Below are 14,316 nucleotides of genomic sequence, written 5' to 3'. Positions count from 1 at the left end.
CAAGACTGTCCACTGTTGCATGTTTCATTGGATATAAAATGCCATCTATGATAAGAGCCACCATTATCTCATGTGCTACTAAGAAGAAAATGCACACATTTGTAATGAGTAGATGCCATCAACTGTAAGACCTAGCAATTTAGAGATGTTGGAAAAAAATTATTTTTAAATGTGCATCTTTGAAATATAGTATTGGTGATGTGCGGCTGTGTGATCTTGACAAGCAGTTTCAGGTCAGTGGCGAGGGTGGAAACTCCGTGGGTTGTGAGTGGAATAAACAGGAGGCTGGGAAGTAGAAGGTGTATGTGGGGAAGTGCGTGAGAGGCGTGGCTCTGAGACACCATCTTATGGGACAGCTGGCGAGTTGCCTGGGACCAGGGAGGGCTTTTCCGTTGGAGTTTATTTTAGGACTGGACACTTAATTTTTTACTCATGCAATACAATTTGTTAATGGATTATGAGTGAAAAACAAGATGCCAAAGGATGTGATACCATATGTGTTAAATATTAAAGGATGCTACATACTGTTCGTGTGTGTGTGTGTGTGTGTGTGTGTGTGCACGCTAAAGATAATGTAATGTGCTTTGTGTGTTCTTGTGTTTTTTATTTTTTTTTTATTTTTATTTTTATTTTATTTATTTATTTTTTTTTAAAGATGACCGGTAAGGGGATCTTAACCCTTGACTTGGTGTTGTCAGCACCATGCTCACCCAGTGAGTGAACCGGCCATCCGTATATGGGATCCGAACCCGGGGCCTTGGTGTTATTAGCACCGCACTCTCCCGAGTGAGCCACGGGCCGGCCCTGTTCTTGTGTTTTTTAATAACATGTTTATTGAGATACGATTTACACACCATACAACTTAAAATGTACAATTCAACGGTTTTAGCATGTTCACAGAGTTGTGAAAACATCAGCATAATCAATTTTAAAGCCTTTTCATCACCCCCGAAAAGCCCCATACCCATTAGTAGTTTCTCCTTTTCCTGCCTCCCTTCCACACCAGCACTTAGCAGCCACCCGTCTTCTTTCTGTCTCTGGAGATTTGCCTACTCTGGACATTTCATACACATGGACTCATATTGTATGTGGTCTTTTGTGACTGGTTTCTTTTACCTAGCATGATGTTTTCAAGGTCCATCCATGTTGTAGCGTGTGTTAGTACCTCATTTTTTTAAATTGCTGAGTAACATCCCATTGTATGGATACACTACATTTTATTTACCAGTTGTCAGTTGATGAACATTTGGGTTTTTTCCACCTTTTGACTATTATGAATAATGCTGCTATGAATATTCATTCCTGTAATGTTTTTGAGTGAGACATGTTTTCTATTCTCTTGGGTATATATCAGGAGTAGACTTTCCAAGTTATGTGGTAACTATGTTTAATCTTTTGAGGGACTGCCAGACTGTTTTTCAAAGCACCCACAACATTTTACGTTCCCACCAGCAGTGCATTAAGTGTCCTGATTTCTCCACATCCTGTATAACACATGTGGTTATCTCTCTTTTTTTATTCTAGCCATCTAGGGGGTGAAGTAGTTTTTTATTGTGGTTTTGATTTGCATTTCTCTGATGGCTAATGAGGTTGAGCTTCTTTTCATGTGCTTAGTGGCCATTTGTATATATTCTTTGGAGAAATATCTATTCAGATCTTTGCCCATTTTTAAAAATTGGGTTCTTTTTATTATTGATTTGCAAGAGTTCCTTATATATTCTAGATAAAAGTCCCTTATCAGATATACAATTTGCAAATATTTTCGCCCATTCTGTGGGTTGTCTTCACCATCAAGAGATGGTGTTCTTTTAAGCGCTAGAGTTTTTCATTGTCTTGATAACCAATTTACCTGTTTTTTCTTCTTTTGTGCTTTTGGTATCATCTCAGAAACCACTGTCTAATCAAAGGTCATGAAGATATACTCCTGTATTTTCTTCTAATAGTTTTAAGTCTGATCCATTTGGAGCTAATTTTTGTATATGGTGTGAGGTGGGGTGCAACTTCATTTTTTAAAATATACATTTTATTTGTTTGTTTATTTTTATACCCAAGTGCAGTAGTCAGAAGGGGGAAGAGTAGGTCAAGGAGTTTGATCTGTAACTGATTGAACAACCAGTTGAGATCACTCACTGCCTTCGGACCAGCCACCAAGTCATTCTTTTGCAGGTGGATATCCAGTTATCCCAGAACCAGTTATTGAGGAGACTGTTTCTCCATTGAATTGTCTTGGTACACGTGTTGAAACCAGTCAGCTGTTGATGGTGAGGGTTTATTTATGGACCCTCAGTTCTAGTCCAAGGTTATGTCTATTCTTGCACCAGTACCAACTTTGTTTTTCTTTTTCAAGGTTGTTTTGACTATTCTGGATCTCTTGAATTTCCATGTGAATTTTAGGATCAGCTTGTCAATTTCTGTAAAGAAGCCAGCGGGAATTTTGATGGAGATTGCATTGAATCTTTAGATCAGTTTGGGGATTTCCATTTTAATAATTGTAAGTCTTTTGATCCATGAAGATGGGATGTCTTTCCATTTATTTAGGTCTTCTTTAATGTCTTTCAGCAATGTGTGTAGTTTTCAGAATAAGTTTTGTGGTGCTTTTATTAGATTTATTCATAAGTATTCTTCTTGATGCTATTGTAAATGGAATTGTTTTCTTAATTTCACTGCAGGTTGTATTAGTTTCCTATTGCTGCTGTAACAAACTACTACAAACTCAGTGGTTTAAAATAACACAAATTTATTACCTTACAATTCTGGAGGCCAGAACTCTGAAATGGGTCTCACGGACCTAAAATCAAGGTGTCAGCAGAGCTGCGTTCCTTCTGGAGGCTGTAGAGGAAAATCCATCTCCTTGCCTTTCCAGCTTCTGGAGGCAGCCAGCTCTCCTTGGCTGGTGGCTGGCCCCTTCCTCCATCTTCAGAGCCAGCAATTGCATCACTGCAGGCCCTGCTTCCATTGTCACGCGTCCTTCTCTGACTCCTGCCTCCCTCTCTCAGTTGTAAGGACGCTTGTGATTACATTGGGCCCACCTGGATAATCCAGGATGACCTCCCATCTCAAAACCTTAATTTAATCACAGCTACAGTGTTCCTTTTGACATATGAGGTTCTGTGGATAAGGATTGGGACATCTTTGGGGGGCCATTATTCTGCCTGCCACATAAGTATATAGAAACACATTTGATTTCTGTATATTCATCTCGTATCCTCTGCAATCTTGTTGAACTCGGGATTAGTTCTAATCGTTTTTTAGTAGATGAATTCCTTAGGATTTTCTATACACAAAATCACATCATCTGCAAATAGAGATAGTTTACTTCTTCCTTTCTAATCTGGACACATTATATTCATTTTCTTGCCTAATTGTCCTGACCAAAACCTCCAATACAATATTAAATAGAAGTGGTGAAAGTGGGTATCCTCATCCCTGATTTATGGGGAAAGCATTCAGTCTTTCACCATTAAGTATGGTGTTAGCTGGGTTTTTGGGGGTTTTTTTTGTAGATGTTCTATCACATTGAGGAAGGTTTCCTTCTACTCCTAGTTTCCTGAGTGTTTTTGTCATGAAGGGGTGTTGAATGGTGTCAAATTCCTTTTCTGCACCTATTGAGATTATTATGTGGGTTTTGGCCTTTGTCTATTGATAGGGTATTATGTTAATTATCTTCAGATGTTAAATTAACCTTGCATTCCTGAGTAAATCTCACTTGGTCATGGTGTAAAATTCTTTTATATGTTTCTAGATTCTGTTTGCTAGTGTCTTATTGAGCACTGTTGTGTCTATATTCGTAAGAGATGTTGGCAGCTGGCCAGTATAGGGATTGAACCCTGGACCTTGGCATTATCAGCACCATGCTCTAACCAGCTGAGCTAACTGGCCAGCCCAAGAATTGGTATTGATTCTTTAAATGATTGGTGTTCATTTTTATACAGTTGCATATCTTTAATCATTTCCTTTACTCCTTTTGTGTTTAGTTAATATATTTCCTATATTTCTTTCCATTACTTGAAATAGGTTTTTCATTGTTATTACATTTAACTCTCAGTCTAACTGGTATGTATGATGTGAGGTATGGATCTCATTTTATAATTTCAAATGTAATTGACACATCATTTATTGAGTAAGTATCCATTCTCTACTTTGAAAAGCTTCCTTTACCATAAATTTCTATGTGTACAGGGGTCTTGTTCCCATCTCTGTTTTGTTTCATGGATTTGTACATCTATTCCAGATCCAATACCATGCTATTTTAATTTCTATATACCATGTTTTGATCAAAATTTCCTTGGCTCTTAAACATTTTCTCTTCTAGATAAAATTTTAAACAAGCTTATTAAATCCCATAAAACGTGGTTAGGATTTTTGTTGGCATAGCATTGAATATGTTGATTGATCTGGGAAGAACTGACATCTTAACAGTATTGAATCTCTCTATTCTCAGACAAGATACATTTTCCCTTTTTGGTATTTTATGAAGCCTTAGAGTTTTCTTCATTTAGATGTTACACATCTAGTTGGATTATTTCTGGCTTTTAGTAGTTGTTGTGAATGAGATCTTTTCTCTTACTATATTTTCTAATCAGTTATTGATACTACATAGAAAAGTTACTGATTTCTGTATGTTATCTTGTGTCCTGCTATCTTGCTGAACTCATTTGTTTTCAGTTTGCCCATTGATTGTCTTGAGTTTTCTAGGAAAGCCTGCAAATAATGAGTTTTACCAAATTTTCCCCAATAGTTTTATCCCATTTCTCTTATCAGGCCCTATTATATTGTCCCTTACAGAATATTCAATATTTGTGGTGGTAATGAGTATCCTTTTCTGTTCCTCACTTAAATGGGAGTAGTTCTAATATTTCATCATGAGGTATGATTGCTGTAGGTTTCTGGAAACATCCTTTATTGAATTAAGGAAATTTCCTTCCATTTCTTGTTTGCTTCTAAGATTTTTGTTTGTTCCTTTTAACAGGAGTAGATGCTAAGTTTTATTACATACTTTTTTTTTTCTGCCATCTCCTGAGAAAGATGGCTTTTCTTCTTGATTCTCTTAATGCAGGGAACAAAATTAGTGGCTTTTTCTAATACTCAACCAATCTTGTGTCCCTAGGATAAGTCCTACTTAATCATGATATATTAATATTAATGTGGTCAACTTACTCATATTTTCTTTATGAAAGTTGCATCCATGTTCAGTAATATTGGCTTAGGGATTTTTATGTTTGTTTTTGTTTTTGGTATTATATTTAGCTGTTTTAATATCAGGGCTATACTAGCCTCATATAGTATAGTGGGAAACTTTCAAACTCTGTTCTGGACGAGTTTACATGTTGAAGATTTGATAGAATACACTCATTCCAAATGGCTTTATGTCTTCTTAAGGGTAGATTTTTACTCTTTTTGTTTTTCCCCCAATTGTTATTGGTCTGTTTAGCTTTTCTCCTACTTGAATCACTTTTATTAAATTTTTATTTTCCTTAAAAGCATTTATTTCGGTTAGGTTTTAAACTATTGATAAATTATGTTTTGCTTATAACTTTTAAATCTTAGTCGTACTTTTCTGTTTCATTTCTTTACATTTACTTATGTCTTTTTTTTTTCTCAATGCTAAAGGTTTGACTGCCTTATTTATGTCTCTTCTTATGTATCAGGCTTTTAGCAATCAGTTCTACTAGGTTTTTGCTTTTACTTTAACAACAATAGCAGTTTATTGATTGGTTTTTTTGTGTGTTTTTAAAGCTTAAATTGAATGCTGTTTGTTTACTTTTAACCTTTTTAAAAATATATATATTTGTAGCTATAAAATCTCTGTGGACTGTTGGCTGTGTCACATGGATTTTGATATGCAATGTTCTCACATTGTCATTAATTTCTAAATAGACTAAATTTAAATTGTGATTTATTCTTCAAGTCAGAAGTATTTAGAAATGCATGCTTCTGGGGCTGTGGTTTCGTCCATCAATTAAATCTCATTTACTTTTTATCTTTCAAATGATTTCCTTGTCTTTTTTTTTTTTTTTTTTTTTTTTTCTGTCTTTTTCGTGACCGGTACTCAGCCAGTGAGTGCACCGGCCATTCCTATATAGGATCCGAACCAGCGGCGGGAGCGTCGCCACGCTCCCAGCGCTGCACTCTCCCGAGTGCGCCACGGGCTTGGCCCATTTTCCTTGTCATTTTAGTTCCACCAGTTGATCCCGCCCTATTTCCCAGTGCTGTTTTGGATGTGTTTGTCTGCATATCCATTATCATTTCTAGGAATCAAGAGCAGAGGGGAAGATAGGCACAGGTACTCAGTGTGCCAGCAGCATGATGTCACCTTCCCCAGTTTTTTGTTTTGTTAAAAGGTGGGAGATTCTGGATCGTGTTTGTATCTAATGAGAATGATCCAGAAGACAGTGAAACTAACACTGTCAGAAAAGAGATGCCCTAAGATGAAAGTCCTTGAAAATGAGAGAAATAACATGATGAAGAGCCCCAGTGCAGGAAGCTGGCCTATGATAGAGAAAGGATGCTTCATCATGAGGAAGGAGAGAGATGAAGGCTGGGTCTAGATGCTCCCCGGCTTTCTCTTTTCCATGCCAGACACTCTGCTTTTAAGAGTCGTTCTTCATGACATCTCCCCAGACTTCTCTGTTACTTGGTCCCCCTAAAAAATGGTTACTATGAAAACATAATATCAATGAACTTCAAATAGTTCAGAATAGCAGGACTGTTAGCTCCGTTGTTCTGGACCCTGGACTCATTTAAGTCTGAAATTGCTTTACTCTTTGTAGTAATCACCTCATACTCCTGTTTCCCCTTTGCTTTGTGGGCAAACTTTGCATGTGAACTGCTATAAACTAGGTCTCCTCTAATTTTACTTGTATAGAGAATAGCACTGAAACACAGTCAGCACTGCTCACTTTGGTCCTCTGCGAACCCTGTTAGTTCTTTCTGGAGTGTTGGCTCAAATCCAGCCCCACAGCCACATCAGTCCTAGGTCAGACTTACCTCATTTCCACCAAGACTCCGGCAACTAACTGTTAGGTTCAGCGAGACGGAGAAAAGGGAGAGAGAGAGACCCGAGCCAGGCGCCATTTCAGCCAAAAAGCTTTATTCCACTAACGTGGAGGGGAGCCAGATCAGTTTCCCCAAACAAAGGAAAGCAGGGGCTTATAAGCCTTTGAGGGTTCCGGCAGAGTAATGGGCCATCTCAATATCAGTGGTAGGCAGGGTGACACAGGACACAGGCTTCTAATTAGCGTCACTACCATATCAGCCCCTGCTCCTGCAGGCCACAAGACGTTCCTTTGATGATCACGGTCATGTTTACCCCTTCCCAGGAAAGGAAGTTCACTGCTCAGTTCCCGGAGCAGAAAAGGGAAAGGGGAAGGGGGAAGGGGAAAAGGAAAGAAGGTTGCTTAACCTGGCTGTGCTGATGTTAAACTAGCCATGAGGCCTAATACTATTTACTGGTCGTTTTGTTCTGTCTTCTGCCTCTAGTCCTTCCTCCATCAGAATCATCTGTCTAAAATACAGACCTAATCATGCCACGATTCCTATATGGGAAATGGATTTCTTTTCTTTTCTTTTTTTTTTAAAGATGACGGGTAAGGGGATCTTAACCCTTGACTTGGTATTGTCAGCACCACGCTCACCCAGTGAGCTAACCGGCCATCCCTATATAGGGATCTGAACCCATGGCCTTGGTGTCATCAGCACCACACTCTCCCAAGTGAGCCAGGGGTCAGCCCTGGAAATGAATTTCTTACAGAATAAAATCCAAATTTCTCATCATGGTATTCGAGATCCTTTACTACCAGTTCCTCACTTACCTTTCTAGTACCCATAGTATACATCAAATAAAATGGGCTGTGGAGTGTTGACCACAAGCTAGGTGAAGCGATAGTTCTATGAGTTAAATAAGAACGTCTTTACCTAAAAATTTTAGTTTAATGTTGCTGCTTTTCACTATGTTCTTAGACTAGTCACTTTTTTCTTGTGTTTAGGCTCCTCATTTATAATACAAGGGCTTACTGCTTTGTACAGAATAACCAAAACCCCATTAAGGTATTTAGCGAATGTTTCCTGTCTTTCTAACTTTACCTCTGCTCTCTCTTCTAATCGTGAAACTCATCATTCCCCTAGTTCATCACACAGCACATCACATGGTGCTACATCGTGCTCCTGTTCTTCCTTCTGTCTGGAACTCACCCTCTGCTTTCCACCCCAACCCCTCCTCCTCCTCCTAGTGATCTTGGAAGTGTCCTGTGAGGTCATCCCCAGTGTGCGCATCCCTGTGTAGCAGGGTGAGGACATGGTTTGAGAAAACACATTCAATGTAATAATTGGTTATATTTAAAAAGTGTTTTCCTAACATACTATATATAAAGTGAAGTTCCACGAACATATGGCAGTGCAGACAGGTGGTAATTCTAAAAGTGTTGGGAAAATGCCAGAATAATTTTCTCATAAGCCTGTTTTGTCCTCAAAGTAATATTTTTGTCTTTGAGACAATGTTTGCTTGTTACACTAGTCTGGCCTCTAATCACTACTTGCATTCTTGGCTTCTGTAAGGGAGCTCGCTCACGTATGCGAGCGTAGTGAATGCTGAGGAAAAAAAAAAATGTAAAAACCCTGGAAGAGTCCGCTTATAAAAACCGTGAGACCTGAGCTCAGGGTCCGGATTTTCAAGCATTAGCTTGTCTGGGCCTGCCAGAGTAGTAAATACCTGACTCTCCAACCCTCTGAGTGCCGGCCACTTCTCTGTCAAAGTCCATTCCATAACAAAAGGACCAGGCTTTCTCTGCTCCTCACCAAGCAGGAGCTCCTTTCTGAATTGGGAACAGGCTCCCCTCTTCCTGGAGCGTCCCCCGAGCCCAGCCTGCCTACTGCCCGTGTCCCCTGGGAGGGCGGGCGCTGGGGACCAGCGCAGCGGGGGTGGTGCCGGTGTGTGCGTGTGCATGTGTGCAGGTGTGTGCGCATATAACCGCTGCGCTCTAGTCTACTTGGCACACCAGGCCGAGCAGTGAGGGTGGGCACCAGGGACCAGTGCAGCGGGAACCGTGCTGGCGTGAGCGTGTATGTGCGTGTGCGTGCATGCAAGTGCCTGTGCCTGCTGGGCTCCAGTCCGCCTGGCTCACCGGGCTGAGCTGTGAGGGCGGGCACCGAGGACCAGCGCAGCTGGGACGCTGCTGGTGTCTGCGTGCGCGTGCGCGCCTTTGCGTGTGCGTATGTGTGCGTGTTCATGTGTTCACAAGTGCGTGTTCACGCGCGTGTGTGCGTGCGCCTGTGCCCGCTGCTCTCTAGTCCGCCCGGCGCACTGGGCCGAGCTGCGAGGGCGGGCGCGGCGGACCTGCGGTGTCGCGGGAAGGCGGGCTGGCGACAACCCCACGCCGTTCCCGGGCCGCTGGCTCCGGGCCGGCCTGACGCCCCCTAGGCCTCCGGGCCCCGCCAGCCCAGGCTCCCCCTGTCCGCATCCCGGCCCTTCGCGCGGCGCTGATTGGCCGGCCTCGCGGGGGCGCGCCCGGGCACGCGGCTGGGCGGGACGGGCGTGAGTGACGGCGCCGCGAACCAATGGGACGGACGCCGCCGCCGCCGCCGCTGCCCGAGCGGCCCCTGACGCGGGCCCGGGCGCCGCGGCGCTGCGGCTGCGGGCGGCGAGGGCTGCACCATGGGCCGGCTGCCGCCGCCGCCGCTGCTGCTGCTGCTGCTGCTGGCCGGAGGTGAGTGTGCGCCGGCGGCGGCCGGAGGCGCTGGACAGCTCCCGGGCCGCCGACAAAGGGCCGGCGCGGGCGCGCGGTGGGGCGCGGGGCGACACCCTGCGGCGCGCTCTGTCCCTGGCGCCAGGGCGGGAGCAGCAGGGGGCGGCCCCGGGCGCGGTCCCCGCAGCGCCGCGCGAGGTGACAGGTGGCCGTCTGCGGCCGCGCGGGCGGAGGGCGCGTCTGGGGAGACCCGCGGGCCCCGGCGGTGGAGCGGGCAGGGCTCCCGCGGCTGTGACAGGGACCGCCGGAGCACCCGTGCTCGCAGTCGCGCGGCCCGTGGGGTCATGTGCGCGTGTCGCCCTGACTGCGCGTCCTCTATTGTGCTGACAAAAAAGGAGCGCTAGCAGCCAGGGAAGGCCTGTGACAGCGCCGCCGGCACAGAGGGACGCGCGAGAGACTCGGGGCGCGAGGCCTCCGTTCAGCGGCCGCACAGGGCGCAGTGGCGCGGCGAGCGAGGTGGACGTGCCTATGACAGCGAGACGGACAGACCCTGCCCAACAGCGTCCCCGAGGCAGACGCGGGACTTAGGGGCGGGCACAAGGGGTGTGGCAGGCCACCACTACAGAGATGGGAAAGAGGGCTTCGCGCAGGTGGGTCACGTGAGGACGCGGTGGAAGGAAGAAGGCATCGTGAGTACACATTTAGGTGTGATTGGTGCTGCTGCAGAGGAGGAGCGAGCGAGCGTGTGCGCATGTGCTTATCACACAGCCTGGGTCACTTCCCTTCCATCGACACACGAGAACAACACACTGGTCTGACGTGTGTGGGCACAGCAGTGTGCACGGTGCCCTGTCTGCTAGACAGTCCTCATGCAGTTAGCCCACAGAGACGCGGCACATTTTATGCAGGTGTGTGTAAGAGAAAACAGAACCCGGCAAGGGTCTCCACGTGAGAGAAGGAGCACTGCCATGGGACTCCCAGTGAAAGTCCCTGTGCCTGTCACATACCTGTGCATGTCCGGGGAAGGATGGCTTCAGGGAGGGTCCGTTTTCTTCACCATCATCCCACAGATGGAAAAGGCTCTCTGCGGTGTGCACAGATAGAAACGGCCCCAGCTTTGCCTCAGACATTCACACAGACCTACCTGTGTCCTAACATGGTTAAAATCCTCTTTGGAAGAAGGTGATGTTCACCAGAACTGGCCAGCAAAGACTGTCAGGACCCAGGCCCAGCTCCAACTGCGCTTGTCCTCGTGTGACCAGCCATGGTCACTGTCAGCAGCTCCCTCCTCTTCCTCTCTCCGGTGCCTGCTCTTCATGGTGCATTTTTAGCCCCGTGCCTGGAGGGCACGTGTGTGTCTAACAGTATGTCTTTTTCCTACATACCTTTGTGTGGAAACCCTACAAGGACCCTGCAGCATGGTTTCTCAGACACATAAGATCCACACGCATACACAAGTGTTAAGTGTGCCTGTGTGGTAGGACGATAGTGCTAGACAGTTTCTGCTGCAGCTGACACTCAGGTTGTGGGGTTGTACGACAGATGCTGCTGGGCACCTCCTGTGCTGATGTCTGCCAAAGGCTTAGGGAGATCTGAACTTCAGAACTGCTAATTAGGGGGGAGGGGAGTATCTGATGGTGGAAATCAGAGAAGGAGGTTTGGGTCAGGAGCAGATTGCAGGAACTGAGGGCCACTGGGGCCTTGTTTTCTCACCCCTCACGATGTCACCTGCTTGTTTTGCCTTTCTTTCTGAGTTTGTTTGGGTCAGATTCTCTTCGAGGCTGATCCCTAATCCTTTTCATGTGCCTCTTTTCCTCCCTCCCTCTCTGTAGGGGAGTGATGAAGTAACAGAGAATTATATGTACTAGAGAAAAAAAGAAAATCAATCTCACAAAGAATGTAATTCTGAAATTTTAAGTCAGGTGGGCTTTCAACTAAGGCAGATTCATTATTAAGTGCAAAAGTAATTATACACAGAATGGTTAGGTCTCAGCTACAATTTTGGTGTCATCTTATGGTTGACAAGTTTGAAAAGAAGTAACCTCTCATAATTACCTAAATAATTACCCATTGCCAAGGCCTTTGATAATATCAAAGTCTATATAAAGACAAAACAATCCTCATAGGGAAAGATAACTTCAAGGAAATGGAACTGTTTACTTGAGAAGGAATGAAAAACCAGGAAAATGCCAAATTCCTTTTTGCAGCAGGGCTTTTAAAATCTTTGCTGTTTCCTATCAGACCCTCAGGAAAGGAGGACAAAGAGGGAAAGAGAGAGATGTTGCGGGACACTATGGCTTCCCCACTCGACAGGCGGAAAGAAGCTCAGAGAGTGGAGGGATGCTTGTGAGTCGTGGAAATGGCAGGGAATAGACAGGGGCAGGCATCAGACCACAGTCCTCGGCACAAAGGGCTGGACTGACTGAAAAGCATTTTGTCCCCCTGAGGTGGGAAGTGAACAGGACTTCTCTGGTCGTACTTACCTGGAGAGGGCAGAAAGGGTTTCTTCGAGTTCCAAGCAATTCTGGGGAGCCAGACCAGGTCCTGGATGGCAGCAGCTTCTCCCCTGCCATGCCCCAGTGCAGCTCTGAGAGAGACAGCTCGGAGGCCATCCATGTTTGATCCTTTAGTGGCTTTGTAAAGGATGAATTCCAGGATTAAGGAAAATCATTTTGCTCTTTTCTAACAAGGCTGAAGTAATGTCTTTCCCAACATACCTGCCAGAGGCTGGAGCATGTAGTAAAGATCTCCACTTCACAGTCCTCTCAAAGATTGGCTGATCAGGTGCCCTGGGAACCTATAAAATATGTATTATTTAATTCTTACAAACATTTCTCATCAGTTGATGTTTTTTTCTTTCTGGAAGGATGAATAAGTTTTTGCAGATGAGTTTCTTGTATTTTGGTTCCTTGCCAACCGCATTCCCCAATGCTGGTGATACCGCTTCTACAAAGTAGGTCTGTTATGTCTCCTGGTATCTTGTAGAGAACTTAGATTCCATTTCCCAAATGACGGTAATTTCCCTGAGGGTAGAGCACAGAATAGGAGCTCAGGATTGACCATATTTTTCTGTTAACTGGCAGTCCAGTAAAGGGAATTCTTGGTGGTGGAAATATTGGGAGCTGCTTTACTGATCTGGTCTTCTGTGAGAGGAGCGATTCCTCCACTCTGAGTCTGGTCTGGACTGCTATGGGGACGCTGGGCTGAGTGTTAGAAGACAAGGGGCATCTTCTAGTCTTCAGCTCTGGCTTCTTTCCTTACTCTTAAATCCCATGAACTAGTTAAGCTTTCTTGGGTGTTCTCTTTAGTTTCCTTTGGAGGAAGGGTACCTAGCCCAGCAAGTACAAGCTTTCCATTCTTCCTTCGTGGAGTGTCTTCAAGACCTTTTTGTGGGGAGAAAACAGCTAATTACAACTCTCCTATTAATCAGCTATTTGACCTTAATCCCACGAGGCCTCAGTTGTCTTGTCTATAAAACAAGAGGGTTGGATTGTTATTTACGTTTTCAAACATTTATGGAGCCCCTACTGTGTATCAGAGACTGTGCACTGGGATTACAAGACTGAATTGATACAGGAACACACTGACTAAGTGCTCACTATTAGTGGGGGATTTGAGGCTGGTTTGTTACGATTTGGTGAGAAGTGTAGTGACAGCAATTTGTTCAGAAGGCTGTGATAATAGAGAGGAGAGTGGTACCTCACCCAGACCAGTAGTGGTGGGAAAGCAGCTCAGAGGCTGAGAATGGAGGCAGGAGGAAGGATCAGGCAGGTGGGTGGTGGGACAGGGGAGACACAGGGGAGCAATGACGCTCAGGCAGAAGGAATGGCAGGTGCAGAGACCCCGAAGGCAAAAGAGGTCATCACACTCTGGAAATTGCTGGTAGTTTAGTTTGTCTGAAGCGTAGAATAAGAGTGGAGAGCGAGGGGTGACTACAGAGTGGGGACCAGTAGCAAGTGCCAGTTTATGAAGAGCCTTCTCAGCCATTTTAAAGGATCTGCCCTGTATTGTCCTTGTGATGGGAATGATAGAGCCAGATTTTCATTTTAGAAAGAGTTCTCTGAGCTTTGTTACTGAGAGTGTAATCTGTGGCCCAGCAGCATCACTTAGAGGTACTGAATTAAGAGCCTCAGGCTATTCATACGCTCGGTTCCGTCTGAGAAGCACTGCTTTAGAGGGCAGCGTGGAAGAGAGACAGGTGCAGAGCTCTAAAAAGAGCTCATTGAAGAGCTCTACTGTTCTTCCAGCTGTAACATACTGTGAGTACTCTAGTACTGCTGAAGACCTCCCCCAAGTCTACATGGCTCTGTTTCCATGATCATCCCTCCTGCTTTGCCTTATTGTGAAGCATGGGCCGTTTAGGTGGCATGCCCCTGTGAGTGGCACCACTGTCTACCCTAGAGAATGAGAAACTGACCACATGTTCCTGAGTTCCGTTTGAGCTTTGCTCCTTCCCCAGCGTCATTTCTTCCTAAAGCCTCCTTTCTTCTCTTTTACAGTCTCATGAGCACAGTCAGTACATGCTGTGATTCTGTTAAATCTCTCTCCCTGCCCCCTTCCCCTGTGACCCAAGCAGAGTTAAACAGTAACTTAACTAATTGTTTTCTTGCCGGTATCTACTAGAAACTGACCCTTT

General features: G+C 44.9%; 1 protein-coding gene across 1 annotated transcript in view; it reads left to right on the top strand.

The window, feature by feature from the left end:
- Positions 1–9,618: 9,618 nt before the first annotated feature.
- The window catches only part of PODXL2 (podocalyxin like 2), a 36,285-nt gene continuing 31,587 nt past the window's right edge, over positions 9,619–14,316 (top strand). The window contains exon 1 of the mRNA XM_063114658.1: positions 9,619–9,701. Coding sequence (XP_062970728.1) covers positions 9,650–9,701 — 52 coding nt within the window. The 5' untranslated portion in view covers positions 9,619–9,649. The remainder of the gene's footprint in view (positions 9,702–14,316) is intronic.

Source organism: Cynocephalus volans, chromosome 11 (genome assembly GCF_027409185.1).
Source record: "Cynocephalus volans isolate mCynVol1 chromosome 11, mCynVol1.pri, whole genome shotgun sequence".
NCBI lineage: Eukaryota > Metazoa > Chordata > Mammalia > Dermoptera > Cynocephalidae > Cynocephalus > Cynocephalus volans.
This window is presented reverse-complemented; position numbering and strand designations above follow the sequence as displayed.